Raw genomic sequence first — 20,338 nt, 5'->3', positions numbered from 1 at the left:
AGTCCTGCCTGCAGACATAAAGGGGTTTTAAGTCATTTTATAGCACATGTTTGGAGGGCATCATTTTAAAATTAGGAACGTGTTAAAATCCCTCATAGCAACTTTACTCACCTTAGCCAGACAGTTACTTTTGCTATACACAATGTCTGGGCTTTGAGGTGGGCAGATCTGGGGACCCCCCAGGATAGATGGAAGGTGTGTGGTGCTGCTGAGATCTCTGGGAAGCACTCAAGGGCTCTGGATGTGCTGAAGCCACCCCCCTTCCTCCCCACCTCATCCCTTTTGCCAAGTTCGCTTTAGAACTTGAGTGTCTTTCCAGGGAAATGTAACCCATATGTCTCTGATTCACTCGCGCTCCATTTGTAAAGGGAAGGGCCAGGAAGCACATTTTGACGTCGCAGTGCGTCTTTTTTCTTAGAAGGAGAGAGCTGGCTTTGCCAACTGGAAGAAAGGGAAGCCTTGGAATTCTGCAAGTATTTGAAAAGCAGAGCCCCAGCGAGCAGCATACCCTGCCACCTGACCTGTGTGGGGTGGCCAGGGCTGGGAGGGCTCCTTCCTGGGTCTGCTGCCAGCTCTCTTAGTGGTCTGTCAGATGGCTCCTCCGCCGAGAAAGCCAAGGACAGCTGGGACCATCGAGCTGCCTGCCTGGCCTGGAGGCAAATCTGCTTGCCCTCCCATGGCAAGCCTGAGTTACCATTCTGGGAAGCGGTAGGGGACATTCATGTCTGCTTCATCCCTACACAACAGCCTTGGAGGAGAAAGGGTGAAACGCAAGTATAGTCAATACACATTGCTTATGTTTCCAGAGGCTACAAGGGAGTGCAGATTGCAATCATACATGTACTCTCTCAACCCTTGGAGGCCACCAAAAGTTGACTGCAGAGCTTAGAGAGGGTTTTTGTGTGTTGGCAGCCACAGCGTCATAGCGTCCTTCCAAAGTTCCTACAGAAGAATAAGGCTCAAGCAACTAAGCACTAAATCATACTCCAAATTTTTCCTCTGTGACCTCACTTTTGTGCTATGTTTTCTATTAGGAATAGAGAAAAGATACTAACTGTCATATGTGTAGTTTTTTAAAAAAATCACTTGTTCCTCTGGAAGAAAATGAAGATATATAATACTAATGAAAACCAACCTTTAAAATAATAAAGAAAGCAAACTCGCCCCTTTTCTTGACAAGTATGGTGGTGATTGATACCCCTCATAAGCATCTAAGCCACAGCCAAACTTGAATCTAGTGGCTCTGTGGGTTAATGAAATCATGACAGGTTTGGAACTATTCTCACAGGCGGCTGAGAACTATTCCTAATGCTGAGCCACAGAGTGAGAACTGATGACAGCTCAAGGCTTAGGAAAACACCCGTTCTCACCATTATCTCCTCCCTGGGTGATGGCAATAGCCTCACTACTAGTCCCTCTGCTTCCAACCTTGTCATTCTATGGTCTATTCTCAATGCGGCCAGCACATGCTCCTTTATGGTCTAAAGTCAGAGCACATCAGTGCTCTGCTCAAAACCCTCCCGTGGTTCTTGTGTTACTCAGAGTGAAGCTCGTAGCCCTTACAGTGCCCCATAAGGTCAAACACAATTGCTGCCCACTTCCCCGGTGACAGCCATCACTCTGTCTCGTGTTCCTTCTCCCAGTTCCTTCCCCCTTCTGCTCCTCAGGCACCCCTGGCTCACTCCCATGTTAAGTACTTGGTGCTGAAATACTCCTCTCCCAGATCTTCCTCTGGCTCACTCCTTCATCTCTTCAAGTCTACACACCAGTGGGGCCACCCCGACCTCCTATTTAAAACTGTGGCACATTCTATACTCCATAACCCTACCTTGATCAGTTTTCCCATAGTACTTACTACCTTATCATTGTCTTACGAGTTACTCATTTATTATTCTGTTTATTGTTGCCTTCTCCAACTAGAGAGCTTTACAAGAGGAGAGCTTTGGTGAGTTGTTTGACCATTTGGCTCACTGCTGTATCCCAAGTGCTTAGAACAGGGTCTGGCACAAAGTAGGTACTCAATAAATATTTGCTGAACAAATGGATGGCTGTGAGCACCAGGAACAGTATTATAACACACCATCAGCCCAGTCTCAGCTCCAGGATTGGGTTATGTTACTTTTACTCAGTTCACCTTGCTAAGATGCCTGCCTTAAGGTGTTGGGTAGATGGGACGGTTTGGTAGACGGGACAGTTAGAGCCCAGAGGAAGAAAGTGGGATGAGCAGGGAACCTTAAGCGCCAACCAGGCATCCAAAGTGTCTCTCTTCTCTTGTCTAGGCTGCCCCTTGAATGGGAGAATTGGGAGTGAGGGGCCGGCCCTGATGTCTCTGCAGCCCACTCACCAGCCTCCTGCAGCCCCCCAGGCCTACCTGCTTTGTCTATCCAGGCACGGTAGCCATTCAGCTCACGCTCAATCTGCTGCTGGCGCCGCAGTTTCATGAAAGCCCTTCGGTTCTCCACTCTCTCTCTCTCTTTGGCAAATTCCCTGTGGAAAAGAAGGATAAGATTCACTGGGTTTGGATAGGGCCATGACTAAGGGAAAGGGTGAATCAAGCAACAGAGACAGAGCATCTGAGCAAGTACCTCTATTAAGCTCATGTACCCTTTCCTCTGATCCAGGCTGCAAATATGACCTCCTTACAATGTTACACAGAAACACACCTCATTCAGCCTCACACAGGAAGCCTTCCCAGACTAGCTGTATTCCATTCAGGACCAACTGATTGCTTGCTCTATTTTGAAAGGTATGTTCTTAGCCATGTGAGAAACTAGGTTTCAAAATGCCATGTTCCACCTCTTCAGCTACAATGAAAATCCCTAACCCTCTGAAGGGCACAGCTACTCTTTCTCCTTTTGATAACAACAGCGATTAATGTATATTGACCAATTATGATCAATATATGACCAAGGCTTAGGAAAACACTTGTTCTCACCACTATCTCCTCCCTGGATGGTGGCAATGGTTTTCACACCCGTTAACTCATTTCATCCTCACAACCATCCTACGAAGTATTAATAATATTAAAATTCCTATTTAACAGATGGGGAAGCCAAGGTTTAGTGAGGTGAAATACCTTGCTGGGATTTGAACTCTAACAACAATGTCGTGTTGCCTCTGCTGTCCTGTACTCTGGTGCTTAATAAAAGCTGCCCACTGAAGATCAATGAGGCTGATGACTTCAAAGGCTAAAATGCTATTCAAAGGTGGCTGATGTCAGTTAAATAAGAAAGGAAGGGACGTGGGAAGGACACCTGACTCCCATAAAGCCAGTGGGAAGGTGGGTGGGGCGGGGGTGGAGGGGAGATGATGAGGCAGAGGGAACACCCAGGTGAGGGTCAGGAAGAAGACAAAGCCCATGACAGGCTCAGGGGACTAATGCCACTTGGTGTGACAACAGGAATGAGAAGGCTACAGTTCCATGGGAGAAAGAGGAGAGAAGAGGACTAAGGGTTCCCTGGTAGACAAAAGGAGGATCAAATTTAATGAGTGAAAGAATGGGGATAAATGAATCAGTTTCCTAACAGGTTCCTCCAGAAGCCACCTCTAGCAATGCCTTTCCCATCACCAAACACCCTTCCAGGCTAAGATGCTCCTTACCAGTGCAGTGCCTCCCAGCCGTGGCTCAGGTGTTCTCCTACTACCTGGGAAGCTGTTCTACTTATTAAATGTGATCTCCATAAAGAACTGCAGGCCAGGCACAGTGGCTCATGCCTGTAACCCCAGCACTTTGGGAAGCTGAGGTGGAAGGACTGCTTGAGCCCAGGAGTTCGAGGTTACAGTGAGCTGTGATTGTGCCACTGCACTCCAGCCTGGGCGACAGAGCAAGACATTGTTTCAAAAAAAAAAAAAAATAGAGAGGTGCAGTCTGAATCTGAGGGAGTTCAGCACCCACTGTGAGTCCTACCAGTTTCTCTGTCATGTCTAGGGAAGAAGAAATGAACGAGGGGCTGGGGAATGGGCCCCAGCCACAGTGTGGGGAAAGGGGAGATGCCAGTCTACCATAATGCCAAGAGACACCTGCTCGTGCCTCACCTGGCCCTCCTGCTGAAATAGAGCTGGTGTCCTTGGGTATAGCCACCTGCTTACAATCAGGCAGAGGGTTTAGGGAAAGGCACATTGGAAGGAGAATTTCTCCTGTGCTTGGCTTCAGGTTCACTGGGTTCTACTAAAGGTGCTATGGGGGAAGGAAAGGAGAGAGTCAAAATGAAGAGCCACCAGGGCCAGTGAGGACCAGGGTAATTGAATTCAAGCCCTGGGATGCCTCCTTTCTGCTTTCTGAATTTCAGCAATTTGAAAGTAAAAAGGGGCTGGCTTGGTTCATGGAATCACCATCCACCAAAATTCTTACCTTTGGATCTTTGCTTCTTTCTGTCCCTCCTGTCCAATTAGTACCATTGTCCTCCTGTTGGTTCTACCTTCATAAAAGCACCTGAATTTATCCTCCCTCTCCATCCTCACTATCTTGGTCCATGATCTCATCCTTCCTCGCCCGGACCACTGCAATAGCACCCAGCTGGTCTCTCAACCTCCTGTCTCTTTCTCCTCCTTTCACCCATCTCACACTATCAATGTTATCTTTTTAAAAGGCCATTCATTGGATCTTACCACTTCCAAACCTCCAGTAATAACCATAGCAAGTAACATGTGTAGAGCATCTCTTAATTTACCAAGCATCTTCATATATTTTGCTCATTTAATCTTTACAACCATTCTGAGAAGAAGGTAGAATAGGTATTTTCATCCTTAACTTAAAAGTTATGCAACTTGATGGAGTTTAAGTAAGAAACAGAGCCAAGACCAGAACCCAGGCCTTTCTCTTGTAAGAGTCCAAGTCCTTCAGGCCCCACATATTTGCCTAGTCCCATGGCATTTTTATATGCTACTTTATCTTTTCATAGGTCTGTGTCTTGATTTTTCAACTAAGCTCTGGGGGAATCCAGGGAAGTTTAACAAGGTGATATTTTGAGCAAGACCTTGAAAGAGGAGAATTGAAGCAGGCTATGACCAGAGGAACATAATCATCCTTGAGCATCTAGGGTAAGCATTATGACCAACAGATCCATTTTCCAGCTCAGAAAACTGAATCTGAAGGGACTTAAGTGGTCCTTTGAGAAGGCAAGTGTCCAAGGACACACAGTCCCTCAGAGGAACCACAACTCTCAGATCTTCTAAATTCCATCTCTTTCTACTCTATCAGCCCCTCCTTTACGTCTTCCATCATCCTCTGCTGAATGAAGAGGATGAAGCCTTCAAGCATGACTTTCAAAGTCTTACACAGTTGGAGCCAAGCCTTTCTCTTCAAGCCTCATCTCCTCCTGCCATCCCTATCCACCCCCTGCCATCCCTATCCACCCCCTGCCTGCCTACAGTCCACCACAGCCATGCTTCAACTATAGCACATTTCCCACCCTTCCTGAAAAGGCAAGGTGAGCGTTCGAGGCTAGCGCACAATGCTTATCCGCCTGGAATTCCCTTTTATCTGCCTGAGTCGAAATCCTTCTTCAAGGCCAGGCTGAAATGTTGCCTCTTCTGTTTGGGTCCCACCATCCCTGCCCCTCAACCTTCTGGCCTCTAGTCTACCTCTTCTACAACTCTTTAGAGCTCATCTTGCAGTCAGACCTTTACTATGGTCAGCTGTCTTTCTTTCTGTGTGAGTTTTCTGCAAAAACATTCTGTGCCTTACTCAACTTTCTATCTTCCCAGACTAGAATAGGCCTACCACATAGTATATGTTCAGTAGATTTTTTTTTTTTATGAAAAATATCCAGGCTTACTAGGAGAAGTCATAGCTCTTCCCTGACTCCCAGAGGCTTCAAAGAAGGTGTACTCCATCTCTGCACTGACTCAAAGGGAGCAGGTAAACGAGCGGCAACTCCTGCACACTGCCACCAGTTTCTCTTGGTTTCACTTCACTATAATCACTGTAAATTAGACTATAAAGAATGGGCTTTGTCATCTCTATATGGCCCCCAGAATGACAATGTAGCTTGATTTCTGGCAGGATAGGCCAACAAACCCCAGTCTAACCTCCCTTTGTCTAACCTCTTCTGATTCCAGGTTAAGTGGTGTTTCCACATGCCTCCTTGTGTTTGGAAGTTTCTTGGATCCAGGTCTCACTTGCTGGGTTCCCTGCTCTTTTTTGCCATTATAGGCTCCCTTTCCTCCCACCCTCCCACTTGGCATCCTAGCTGGAACTCACAGGCCCAGAGTCTGACAAATTTGGCCAAGTCTCTTGGCTAAAAGAATTAAAGCAATGAATGTGCACCACTGGGAGTACTCCCAAGCAGCTTCAGCACCTTCATGGAGGATGTGGGGGACCTTCTTTATGATGCTTTATCAACTGGCCTTTTCTGTTTCTGTTTTGTTCTTTCATTGGGAACCTGGGTAGCAAGTCCAGCATCTGTGTCTTTCCTAACTCTTATCGCCCCTCCACTCTCACTGCTGTAATTGTTAGTACCCATGGCCTGTCTCCCTGACTAGTCTGCAGGCTTCATGAGGTCAAGTAAAGCCTGTATCATATCACATTCCAACAAGGGTCAGTGAAGCTTAACCCAGTGTCTGGTATGATAGATTCTACAGGTTATAGAAATAAAATATCAAGAACAGCTAATGTTCATATAACACACTTAAACTTGTTAAATTTACAAATCATTTTCATGTAAATTATTACATTTAAAGTTTCAAAAGCCCTGCGAGATTCAAAAAGATTACTTGCCCAAGATAATCCAGTTAGCAAGAGGCAGAGACAAAATTCAAACTAATGTCTTCTTCCAGGTTATGTGCTGTTTTCACAACGCCTTAGCTGTCTACCCTGCTACCTAGAAGTCAACATTTAAAATCTACAAGAGGGATTTCATTTCAGCCCAAGGTTGAGGAAAATAAGCATATAAAAAGATGACTTTTGTTTTTCTTTAAGGGATTATCCTTTTCATTGAAACAGTAGCATAAAAATCCATTGCTCTGTGTTGGGTTATTAAAGACCTAGAATAAAAGTCATAGCATTAGTCAAGCTAGTGATATACTGTTTGATTTTGTGTCCATTTATTCATACATATATTGCATTCTGGAGAGAACAGGAGCAAATAAGATTCAGCTTCATAAACCTTAGATTTAACATGCCCATCAGGCTCATGAGTATATATGTGACCAGACCTGGGAAACAAAGCATACTCCTTTAACTGGTCCCTCTCTCCTCTGACAATCTAAGTACCCTGTCCTCTTCACAGAGGATCCTGGGGTTATTCAGATGATGACGCTTTTGTAAAGATAAAGCATATTACCATTATTTAGTTTACCAGATGACTGCTGAATTTCCCCCATTGAAAGGCAGCTCAAAGCAGGGCACTACGAATATCTTAATTTATCCAGTTCCCTTGGAGCAAGGCATAGAAAATGTAAAAGGGGGAATCTGGCCTATAGTAGAAGAGTGTTCATATTCTCTAAGGCCCCTTGGCATCAGCCTGTGGCCTAAGGTAAGAGGATAGGTAATTGGCTCCTTTTCATTTGTTCTATCCAGGCTTTCTACACCCAGAGATGCAACAGAACTCAAGATAGGATGCGTCCAGATTTCAGAATTCCAAACAAGGGGAACAAAAATAAATCCCCATGTGATGCAGCAGAAACACCACCAGTCTATTTTCAGAGCCGGGGATCTAGGTATCCTCTGCTGCTTACAAACTGGGCAGTCACCTTCCTGTCTGTATTTCCTCATCAGCCAGAGTTGATATTAGGACCCATATAAACCCTAGGCTCATAACTAGAGGCAGGGATAGATTTGGTTGACTCTGAGAGTCCTGACTAGATTCCCCTAAGAGATTGTAGAGTGACACAAATCCAAGTGGTGTTTCATTCCAGACGCTTCTCCTTACCCAATTCTGTTATCCTTAATTTTAGGTTGCTCCTCCAGCCCCAAACCTGGCTCCTCTGAGGGAGGATAACCTGTAGCTCCCCTCACATATGGCTGTTGCATACAGGGAAGTAAGGTGAATTGGAGTTAAGCATGGATGAGCCTCTATTCTGGATGCTACATATGTATGCAAGGTTTGGGTTTCTAAATTTCAGTCATGGAAACTAAGAACAAGGTGGATCTCTTTGCACTGCATGGTTGAGCACAGTTTTCTTTTATCCTGGTTACTACATTTGTATTTATGACTGCTTTTTATCTGCAGCAGTTTACATGATAAACATAAATTGTACAAATCAACTATTCATACACAGCTAATTCTATATTATTCATCAATAAGATGAAGTGGAAGAATTACATAATCTCAGACAAGGTAGAATGCCCAAAACATTTATCATGTGTGTGTGGAGGGATGAGGGGAGAGAAAACAGAGACTTCTTTGAAATCATTTTCAGGTTATTATTAAAATTAATATTTTATGACTGTCTGAACCTATAAGGAGCCATTGCTACAGACAAATCACAAAGTGGTTAATCTCTGCCCTAATGAAGTAACTGGTTTTAGCCCATAGGCTGATACTAGGAAGGTCTTCGGTTGTTCACATTTCTAGACTTGATTATGCTGTTGCTAATTCTTGGGGATTAGAAGTGAGGTTGATGAAAGCCTAGCTCCAGCCTGAAATGTCTGCCCATGTTATGTGACCTATAACAGAGTCAGTCACAGGGCCCCTGGACAAGTATCTCGATGCTTGTCTAGTGATGAAGATGTTCTGGTAGGTCGGCTGGGGTAAGAAAGCCTCTGTTGGAGGACTGCTTGGCTCGTGTTTTAGCCTCTCGCTCCAGACCTCTCCTCCCACCTCCATGCAGGGAGCTTTGTTTACTGATGCACAGTCCCTCGCTGCTGTCATGACAACCAAAAGGAAGACAAAGTGCCAGGATGGGCCAGCCTGTGTGACTCAAAGATCTGTTTATCCACACTCCTGTACACACTTGCATGCTTCATCACACACATTGGCATGGATACACACACTCATCCTGGCACAAGCAGCATATGTACATACACTCTGCCAAGCACACAAATGGCCACATGGTCATATTCCTATTCATCTTCAGAGTCCGTGTTTCAGATAGCTTTGCTACCCATAGGGAAACCTTGCCAAGGTTCCTGTAAAGTCTTTGCTTTAGGAAGGAGGAATTTGGGTTAGACATCAAGAAAAACCTCTTCAACCCTAAATGTTCTGAAACTAACAGAGAAATTGGAAGCAAGATTGGCAATTCTGTGTTGGCAGTGGTTTCATTTCAGTGCCATTGGAAAATGGGCTGGGGTCGGGGTGAGCCTCTTCAGTGTTCCTATATTTTCAGTGTTCTTACAAGCCTGGGGAACCGTTTCTCGCATTTTTCAGAGAAGCAAACACAGCCCCAGAGAAGGTAAACACCTTACTGAAGGTCACAGAGTTCAGCAGTATTAAAGTTATTTAGGCTCTATCCCTTGACTTGTTCTAGAAAGGATTTAAGGAGACTTAGGTTGTCAATAAAGGCCAAAACAGAAGCTAGCCCTCTAAATCCTATCCATTATTGACTCTAATAAGCAGGATGGGTGATGCAAATGCTCAACGACATCATACGGGGTCATTCTTCCTTCGAATCTGAAGTTTTTGGAAGGCTCCTCCTATAAGCAGAAATCCTTCCCTAAAGTAGGTAAGGCAAATAAATGGCATTACATGGAGTGCTATATCCCATTCCTACCCCACCACCTTATGTCCACAGCAATAGAAGACAGACCAGGAGTCTTACAGACCAGGATATCGGGTGAGGGGAACCCGACAGATCACCTGTCCAAGACCGGCTTTCCACAAGCAGGGAAACTAAGGCATAGAGAGAGGTCAGATGATTTGCTACTTCCAAGGATTAGGGTGGTGGCGGCAGACCTGGAGCATCACGTTCCAAAGCCAGTGCTGTGCCACAGCTTCATGACATTTCAGTTATGAGAACTCAAAGAAGATTATTCTTTTAGGAGCTCGGGGAATGACTGGTCTTTTTTCTTTCTCTTCTCAATATTGAGATCTCATTTATTTGTTTGAGTAGACGCAGGGGAAAAAAAGCATGACAATTAATGTAAGGGAGATAATGAAGGAACTGGAATATGTTTCCTGTTTTGGTTTTTAACCTTGAAGTTGGTGGAATCCAGAATGTTAAAGTATAATGATTAAAAGCTCTGAAGTTGTACAGACCTGGGTTTGAATCGTAGCTCCATCATGATGTGATCTGGGGCAAGTTCTTAAACTAAATCTCAGTTTCCTCATTCATAAAATTAGGAATAATTATCATACCTATCTCAAAATTTGGTTGTTGTGAGGATTAAATCATAGAAAGTGCAAAGTATAGTAGCTACTCCAAGTAGCTGTTATATTACTAACATTTCTGAGAATGTATCATAATACAGATAACCTATTATCAAGGCCTTTATTTTATATATTCATTTCACCTCCAAAATACAATTTATTGAGTGCCAATTTAAGGAGGATGGCTTGAGGCCAAGAGTTCAAGACCAGCCTGGGCCAGAGAATGAGACCCCCTTCTCAAAAAAGCAGCAAATCTGTCCTCAACAGAGCTTACATTATACTGCAGGAGAAAAACAATAAACAAGATAAATAAGTACAATATATAGAATGTTATAATCTGATAATTCCTCAGGGAAAAATAAAGCAGGGAAGTATAGTAAGTAGTGGGGGTCAGGGAGCTGGAATGTTGAGTGGCCAAGGAGGGCGTCACTGAGGAGACTTGAGGAATGATATGAGAGATGTGAGGAAGTGAGCCATGCAGACATCCGGGCAGGAGGATTCCAGGGAGAGGTGATGACCGAGCAAAGCTGTGGGGCAGAAGCATCTTGCAGGAACTTTTGAAGAACAGAAAAGGGCCAATGTGACTAGAGTGGACTGAATACATGGAAACAAGGTCAAAGTGGGCAGCAGGCAGTGGGGAAGTGGAGGACCATCATGTAGGGCCATAGAGACCCTACAAAGATTTGAGTTTTACTTGGTGTGACTGGGAAACCACTGGTGGGTTGCAGCAGAGGAGTCCCACAACTTGTTTGCAAAGAATGTCACTGGTTGTCCTGTTAAAAAGAGACTGAAGGGGATTAAGCGTGGAAGCAGGGAGATCTTCCAGGTTGTTTCCAGATGATGGTGGCCTTGGCCAGAGTGGTAGAGTATAGCTCATGAGAAACAGCGGGGCTCTGGATAGACTATGAAGACATAGCTATGAGGACTTGCTGGCCGCTGGATGAGGAGTGTAAGAGAGACATGCATCCAAGATGACCCCAAAGTTTTCAGCTATAGCAACCAGAAGAATGGAGTTAAATGAACTGGGATGGAAAAGATAATGGAGCAGGTTTGGGAAGAGGGAAGATCAGGAATTCAGCTCCATATATAAGTCAGCTGGATATCCTGACACGTTTATATTAAAGATCATTAAGTTCAACAGCACCAAATTCTCTGTCATCCACACAATATGTGCCAGCTGCTTCAAGGATTATCTGCTGTGAATGAAATAGAACCATCCTAGATGTTCCTTCTCTGCCACCCTCCTTTCCTGCTGCTGGCACATGCTAGAAAGATGTTAACTGATTATTCAGTAAATCACCATCAATAAACTGTTGTTGCTTTGCTGCAAATAAAATTTAAAACAAAACCAAAAAACCCACAAATATTCTTGGATACTACACTATTTCATTCTAACTGCTTCACAAATCCCTCCATGAGTGGATGATCACGGAATAGCATGTACTATGAACATTGAAAAGTTATGAGTTCTCACATGGTGGTCCCTAAAACCTTTTAAGAAAAGGACTAGGGGACCACACTTTCATCTCTGTTTTGCAGATCGGAAAAATAAAGGCTTTCAGGAGTGTTGAAAGACAAAGAGTTACACAGCAGAATTCAGATCTACTCTGTTTAATTCTCCACCACCCTGCGTCACCTCACTGTGGCACACAGATACTATCAAGGCATGAACTCAGAGGTGCACGTGCTGCTTTCTCTCTGTCTCTGCATATAATAGTGTATGTTTCAGTCACAATATTTCAGTGGATTCAAAGCCCCGTGGTGCAGGAAGAATGAGACACAGGGAAGTAAGAGCATTTCATATTCTTCTTTCTCCCTCATCTACACCCCCCACAGCACTCTAATTACAGTATGAAAGAGGCATCCTGACAGAGCACAAATGGCTGTGTTCTTGTCAGAGACACATTTCACACTCCTCTGAGAAGGCACAGCCACCAGCTCCCTCCCCAAAAGCTTTAGAGGTGTCTGAGGAGAGGTGTGGCTGTGTTCAAGGAAGTAACTGAGAGTTTATTACCAGGTTGAAGCTTTGTACACTTCGCCCTGTGTGGGCGTTTTTTTCCCCCTTGTAAAAAGCTTTGAATTTCCCACACTCCTTTGTTCAACATCTCCAGATAATTTAAACATCAAAGATTCCCCTCAGGAAGGCAAAATGTCATGGTTCATCACCAAAAGGTTCCTCCTTATGAAAACAAGTCCTTTGATATGCTTTGGGATGGTCAGTGGAACCAAAGAGAAGGCCCAAAGCTAACAGAAACGGGATGGTGGAGATGGGAAAGAAGAACCAAAATATGAGGGAAAATGGACCGGGGGGAGTTCCTGAGGAGAGACTCGAAGTGAGTGGAAGGAAGTTTAGAGACTTGGTGTGGGCTAACACACAGAATGTGACTCAATACACAGAAGGACTAGCCTGGCCTTTACACTCGCTGTCCTTTCCAGGGATGTAATTAAAATGGGATGGGATGTATAGGAGTTTTGATTCACACAGTCATTAATTCACATCTTCAGGGTATCTTAGAAAGTCTCTCAGACTTAGTTCTATTTTTCAGGCAGGAAAATCCAGGCTTAGAACAGCAACTTGACTTGCCCAAATCACACAGTCTGTACTAGAAGCAGCTGTACCTCAACTATTTCCATTTCTTGCAGTTGTCTCATTTCTTGTTGGTGACCCTATGATGCTGTAAGCTCTGCGAGGGCAGAAACTGTGTAGATTGCTCTTGTTCATGGTTATGCCTGAAGTCCCAGCACAGACAGGCTGTCTGGCAACTGTTTACAATGTGAATAAGTGCATCACATACTACAGGCAGCCACCAGACAAGAAGCAGTTCAGATTTGCGGACAACAGGAGAGAATGGAGTGGAGGGGGGCACACACCCTGTGCCTTGACCTAAAACAACTGAGGTTAGCTCAATTCCAGGTCAGTTCTGAAGCTATGTGGGTTCAGGGTCTGTGGACTCAACAGGGGTTGGGGGCACAATGGATCTTTAGACTTCAACTTATCCTTCCAGAAAAGGCCTCTTCTCTTGGGCTTCCATGACACCTACTCTTTGGTTTGATTCTTCTCAATCTCCTTCACTCCTCCTCTAGACATTGGAGTGCTCCAGGGCCCAGGCATAGGTCCTCTCCTCTAAAACATTCTCCCTCCAGGTGACGCTGCACAGGCCCAGGGAGACTTCCAACATCATCTCTATGCTGAAAGCTACTGAATTTTTAACTCCAGCCCAAATTCACTACTGAGCTGAAAACCCAGTTATATAACTGTCAACTTGACATTAGCTACTTGGATGTCAAATAGGCATCTCGGATGTAACATGGCCAAGTGATTTCTCCCCAAGCTGCTCCTCCTCTAGTCTCTCCCACCTCAGTAAATAATATCACCCAAGTTAGGGGTCATTTTCCATTCTTTCTTTCTATCCCAACCTCAGCCCAATCCATAAGAAATTCCTGGCAGTCTTACCCCTTTTCTCCAAACCCACTGCTGTCATCCTAGTCCAGGCTACTGCCGTCTCCTGCCTGAATGCTTCCTGCCTTCAGTTGGCTGCAATAGTGCAGTAGCCTCCCTGACTGACTTCACGTTTCCATCTTTGTCCCAATCTCCCTTTTTCCTTCATAGTAGGAAAATGGGGTGACTTACAAATTCAAAATACATCATGCTATCCTTCTGTTTAAGACTTTCTTCTGGCTTCTCATTGTTAAAATACAAACTCTGTATTGTGGCCTATGAGATCCTCCACAGATCTGCTCTGTCTCTCTTCCTGACTACAGGCGTGGGATGGGGGAACTTTCCTGATCACAAAATTAAAATTAATGGCCCCACTACCTGCTGCACTCTGCCACATTAACCTGTTTATTTCATTAATAACATCTGTCCCTAAAAGCTACCTTGTTCAACTATTTGGTTTTTTGTCTTTTCTCAAGAATATAAGCTATACAAGAAAAGGATCTCTTCTGCCATGTTCACCATAACATCCTCAGAAAAATGCCTGGTGCTTAAAAGGAACTCAAGCAATATTTGTTGCATGAATGAAAAAGACATCAGAACATTCAGAAGTACATATTCTTTCCTCTGGAGATTACTTCTATGGGTCACAACCACTGCAGATCATATCTACTGGTAATGTAGTCAATCCAAGAATTCTCAGCCAGGACTTTCTGAAAACAAGCTGTACACCTAATTCCTTGACACTCTATACGAACTTTCAAGACCATTCCAAAGCTGTAAAGCAACATCATGGCAGGAAATTCTTCACCATATTCAGCTTAAATATTTTCTGCTGCAATTGAGACTTTATCTCTCTGTAGTCTCAGTATCATTTAAGTTGACTGTTGTCATCCCTTACTTAGAAGTCCTTCTTAAATTGAGGATATTTAATAAATCACCAATTATTTAGCCTGTCTTACAGTTAACCTAAGTTCTTCATTAAAAGGCAATTAATTATTACCTTATTGAAAATACCCTTTTCTATCAGAGAGAAATGATACAAAAGCTGGTGACATACAAGCAAAGACATTTTCCTACTAGATGGCTGGCCTGTCACAGACACCAGTGCCTAGGGCTGTGGTAGGCTATGCACTTTTCTATGAGGATTCGTAACAATACATATACAATGACAGTGACAGAATGTCATGAAAGATGATTAAACCTCTGTTATTGTAAAAATAAAAACTGTATTTGGACTTATTACACCTATCTTTGAATCAGACCACAGGCAAGTTATTGAAGCTTTCTGAAGTTCAATTTCCTAATAAATGGCATTGATAAAAACTGCAACCTCACTGAGCTGCTGTATCAGCAAGCCCATGTGAACCAAGGCACCAGTCATGGCACCTAGTATGGTAGATCTTCAGTAGATAAGAGTGGAATGTGAAGTTCCCAAGGAGCTGCTCTCTTAAAGTACAAAGCACTGTCAGCTGACAACTCATTACTTTGTCACCTTGAAATATTAACTCAAATCAGACATTTGCATTAAGGATAATACAAATCAACACTGGAAAGGAAGGAATACTGGTGAGGTTTAGAGAGGAGAAGAGTGCATCTTTGATAAAGTCTATGTTACTGAACATTCGTAGACTGTTAGACAACTTCTCAACTCTAACTGTTCACCAAGTCATAGATTCTAAACAACTCTACCACCTTCAGGAGAAGACATTTTTACGTAGGACCTTTTATGTGAATATTTCCTTCAAAGCAGACTCTCCAGAGTTTGGAGCCATCAGAGACATTCATGAGGGTGGAAGCTTCCAGCTTGGACCATAACCACCACCCCAGCATAGACTTCTAAACACTTCTAAGTCCCTTGCCTTAGAAAAGTCCACCCTTATATGTATTTATAGGCAACAGTGTATCTGCTCCTCACAGAGCAGTATATGAAGTATCGGTCAAAGTGTGAATCATGGACCAATGCCTATCTGCAAACTATTTCCAGTCCATAAGATAAATTCAGAAATTAAAAGCACTAGTAATTTCTATAATAATTTTACAGATATTTGATGTCTACCAAATATAAGAATAAAAATTGATGGCTGTATTTTATATCTGTTTATATTTTTCATTTCAGTTTTCTGGTAATCCATTTTATAAACAAACGCATTTTACAAAAGTGTAAAGACACAGTAGACAGTAGACGGGTAATTTTTAGAAGCGATTCTTCAACGCAGATAGTTTGAAAAGCACTGTCTGGAGTAAAACCATTTCTTTGCAGCTGGAAGATGTGGTATTGAGATCATCATACTAATGACCACTTATTTTGTGTTTATGATGTACCAGACACTCTGGTGTTCTGCTGGTTTGTAAGCACTATCTGCTTTAATTTTCACAAAACCACAAAACACATGATGCTAGCTCACTTTTTAAATGAAGCCAAACGATGTTTAAGAACCTGTTCAAGGTCATACATCTAAGTACTGACAGAACAAGGTTCTTCTGACCACAAATAGGTCTAGAGAGGCAAATAAAAGCCAGGGGACCTGTGCCACCTGAGGCCCTGAGGATTACATTGGCAACATTTCACCACGACTTTTCAGTGTATTTTCCTCTTCTTTCTTCCTGTGTGTTTCCTCCCCTGCTTTTTTCTTTTTCATCCTATTTTTCCCCTTCTGTATTCTCTTTTGCCTCTTGTCTCTGAGGATATACTCAGATGAAAGGATAGGACCCGAGGTCAGAAAAGCCCCTGAACTCCACTACAGAGTTCCTCTTCCTTCTCCTGCTCTATGGAGTTGAGAAACAAGGCTATAAAGAAGGCATTCAATTCACATTCTTATTATGTACAGGAAGCAGGAAATTCAAATTACCCTTATATTATCAAACAGTAATTACTAGAAATGGATTCCTATGAAAAACACTAGTTGTCACTAGCATAAATAAAACAGTCAAATTCTTTTGCAAGTAATCATGCTCTACCAATAAACACTGATCTTTTATTAGATATCTTATATCCAAACATTACAATGAGCCCAAGTTAAAATATTACTCCATTCTTATCTGAAAATAGATCTTATCTGCAAACATTATCTGTGCATACACGTGTCTACATCTGCAGTCATGAAAATGCACATGCACACACATGTGTATACACATACATGGCCACAGCTCCATTTACAGGAAGGCTGATGCCTAGAAAGATACACCAGGTCAACATTTCTTCCCCACAGGTTTATCTACTCCTTTGCAATAATGACTTTTCCCTGGGAAACTAGTTAAGTATAGGCTTTACTTCTGAAGGGGTAACTATAGAGAATTTGGTTATATAATTCTGTTGGTGTGAAATAAGGTAATCACTATGATACTATAATATATTTCCATCTAATGCTGCTCAGAAAAAAATGTTATATTTTGCAGAGAATCTGAAAAGTCAAAGAACTGACTTCTACTCTGGCAGAATAAAACACCAGTGCTCTGAAATACCTTTTACACAAAAGACCCAGGTGCTAGATTGACAAGTATGATAATTAATACATTCCTAAGCTTACAAAAAAGTGATGAAAATCTCCAAGGTAAAAAAAAAAAAAAAAAAGATATATGTTATGTAAATATTGTCTCCTAGTCTGTGTCTTCCTTATATTCATTTTCTTAACGGGATTTTTGATAAAGAGGAATTATTTTGACAAAGCCCAACTTATCAATTGTTTTGATTTTGTTTGTGCTTTTTATATTGTATTCTGTCCAAGAAACATCTGTCTAGCCTGAATTCGCAAAGATATTCTCAAATTAATTTTAATCTACACAGAGAGATAAAGGTCTAGATTCTTATTTATTTATTAATTTATTTATTAGAGACAGGGTCTTGCTCTGATGCCCAAGCTGGAGTGCAGTGGTGCAATCTCAACTCACTGCAACCTCTGCCTGGATTCAAGCAATTCTCACGTCTCAGCCTCCCAAGTAGCTGAGACTACAGGCACACACCACCACACCCGGATTATTTTTGTAATTTTTGTAGAGATGGGGTTTCGCCATGTTGGCTGGTCTAGAACTCCTGACCTCAAGTGATTCCTCCACCTCAGCCTCCCAAAGTGCTGGGATTATAGGTGTGAGCCACCACGCCCAGCTGTAGGTTCACTTTTTAATATGAATATACAGTGGATATAGCAAAATTTATTAAAAGACTTTCCTTTCCCCCTCTGAATTGATCTTTCATCTTTGTCACAAATCAACCACCAATATACATGAGGGGCTCTCTGATCTGTTCCAGTGGTCTATTTCTCTGTTGACAGCAATACTATATTGTCTTGATTACAGTAGCTTTACAGTGGATCTTAAAATCAAGTAGTGTAAGTCCTACAACTTTGTTCTCTTTTTCAGAATTGTTCTGGGCTCTCTAAAACCTTTGCCTTTCCATATCGAGTTTTGAATCATCTGTCTAGTTCTTCAAATTAATCTGCTAGAATTTTGATAGGGATTTTACTGAATCTCCATATCGATTTAAAGATAATGGATATCTTAATAATATTAAGTTTTTCAATCCATAAAGATATCATATCTCTCCATTTTTCAAAAGACTAATTCACTTCAGCAATGTTCTGTAGTTTTCAGTAGAAAGGTCTTGACACCTTTTGTCAGATTTATTTCTAGATATTTGGTGTTTTTTTGTTATTCCTTAAATCTTTAACTTCCATTTTTAGTTAATTTAAATTTAAATTTAACTTGGTCACTGCAAGCATATATAACCCAATTAATTTCTTGTATGTTGACCTTGTATCCTGTGACCTGGCTGAATTCACTTAATTAGCTTTTGTAGTTCAGAGTCCACTGTTAGATTTTCAAAATACATAATCATGTTATCTGTGAAAAGATTGGTTTTTATTTTTCCCTTTCCAATTGATGTACCTTTTATTTTCTTTCCTTTCCTTATTAATACGGCTCAGATTTACATAACAACGTTAAAGACAAGTAGTGAAAGTGAAAGTCCTTGCCCATTTCCAGATGATAGGGAAGAGGGATTAATATATCATTAAGTATGATGCTGGCTGTAGGTTTTTTATAGATACCTGTCCTAAGCCATTTTGTGCCACTATAACAGAATACTTGAGACTGGGTAATTTATAATAAACCAAAATTTACATGGCTTATGGTTCTGGTGGCTGAGAAGTCCAAGATCAATGGGTTGTACCTTGCAAGGGCCTTCTTGCTGCATCATCTCATGGCAGAAGGATGCAATGGCAAAGCCTGTGCAACAGAGCATGGGAAAGTGGGATGAATTCATCCTTTTTTCAGGTACCCACTCCCATAATAATGGCATTAATTCATTCACGAGGGCAGAGCTGCCATGACCTAATCACCTCTTAAGAGTCCCACCTCTCAACTCTGTTGCACTGGGGATTATAACACATAAACTTTGGAAAACACATTCACACAACAGCAATGCCATTTTATCAGACTGAGAAAGTTCTTTTCTATTATTAATTTACTGCAAGCGTTTATTATAAAGGACTAGTAAGTTTTAAGTTATTTTTGCACATGTGTTAAGGTGCTGTATGCTTTCTCCCTCTTTCGCTGCTAATGTAGCATATTACCTTGACTAGTTTTCAAATGCTAAACTAACCTTGCATTCATGAATTAAACATCACATGGTAATGACATATTATCCTTTATATTTTGCCAGATTTAATATTTTCAAGGAAATTTACATTTACATGCATAAAGGACATTGTTCTTTTCTCATTATATATTTGTCAGGTTTAAGTATTGGGGTTGTGCTGATCACATCAAATGAGTTGGGAAGTGTTTCTCCCCCTGCTTCATACCCTAAAGAGGTTTGTGAAGGATCAGTATTATTTCTTCCTTAATGTTTGGTAGAATTGACTGGTAAAACAATGTGGCCTAGAGTTTTCTTTGTGGGAAGCTTCTGGAATATAAATAAATTTCTTTAACAGATCTGTGTTTATTTAGATTTTAAATTTCTTCTGTTAGTTTTGGTATTCTTTTATTTCAACTTTCATTTTACCTTCAGAGGGTACATGTGCAGGTTTGTTACATGAGTATATTGTGTGATGCTGAAGTGTGGATATGAACGATCCTGTTGCCCAGGTAGTGAGTATCGTACCCAACAGTTCTTCAACCCTCTCCCACCTCCAATACTACCCAGTGTCTATTGTTGCCATATTTATGTCCATCAGTGCCCAATTATTTAGCTCCCACTTATAAGTGAGAACATTTGGTATTTGGTTTTCTGTTCCTGCATTAATTCACTTAAGATAATGGCCTCCAGCTGCATTCATGTTGCTCCAAAGGAGATGATGTCACTCCTTTTTATGGCTACATAGTATTCCATGGTGTATTTGTACCACATTTTCTTTGTCCAATCCACCATTGATGGGCATCTAGGCTGATTTCATGTCTTTGCTGTTGTGAATAGTGCTCTGATGAACATATAAGTGCACGTGTCTTTAGGGTAGAACAATTTATTTTCTTTGGAATTATATACCCAGTAATGAGACTGCTGGGTCAAATGCTAGTTTTGTTTTAAATTATTTGAGAAATCTCCAAACCACTTGCCACAGGGGCCAAACTAATTTACATTCCCACCAACAGAGTATAAGCATTCCCTTCTCTCTGCAGGCTTGCTAGCATCTGTTTTTTTTGTTTTGTTTTGTTTTGT

The 20,338-nt window shown here is 42.0% G+C and overlaps 1 protein-coding gene across 1 annotated transcript in view; it reads right to left on the bottom strand.

The window, feature by feature from the left end:
- The window catches only part of CACNA1E (calcium channel, voltage-dependent, R type, alpha 1E subunit), a 424,230-nt gene that overhangs the window by 89,373 nt on the left and 314,519 nt on the right, over positions 1-20,338 (bottom strand). Inside the window, exon 11 of the mRNA XM_012002628.1 lies at positions 2,372-2,487. Within this exon, the coding sequence (XP_011858018.1) occupies positions 2,372-2,487 (116 nt within the window). The remainder of the gene's footprint in view (positions 1-2,371; positions 2,488-20,338) is intronic.

Source organism: Mandrillus leucophaeus, unplaced genomic scaffold (assembly GCF_000951045.1).
Source record: "Mandrillus leucophaeus isolate KB7577 unplaced genomic scaffold, Mleu.le_1.0 Scaffold691, whole genome shotgun sequence".
Lineage (NCBI taxonomy): Eukaryota > Metazoa > Chordata > Mammalia > Primates > Cercopithecidae > Mandrillus > Mandrillus leucophaeus.
This window is presented reverse-complemented; position numbering and strand designations above follow the sequence as displayed.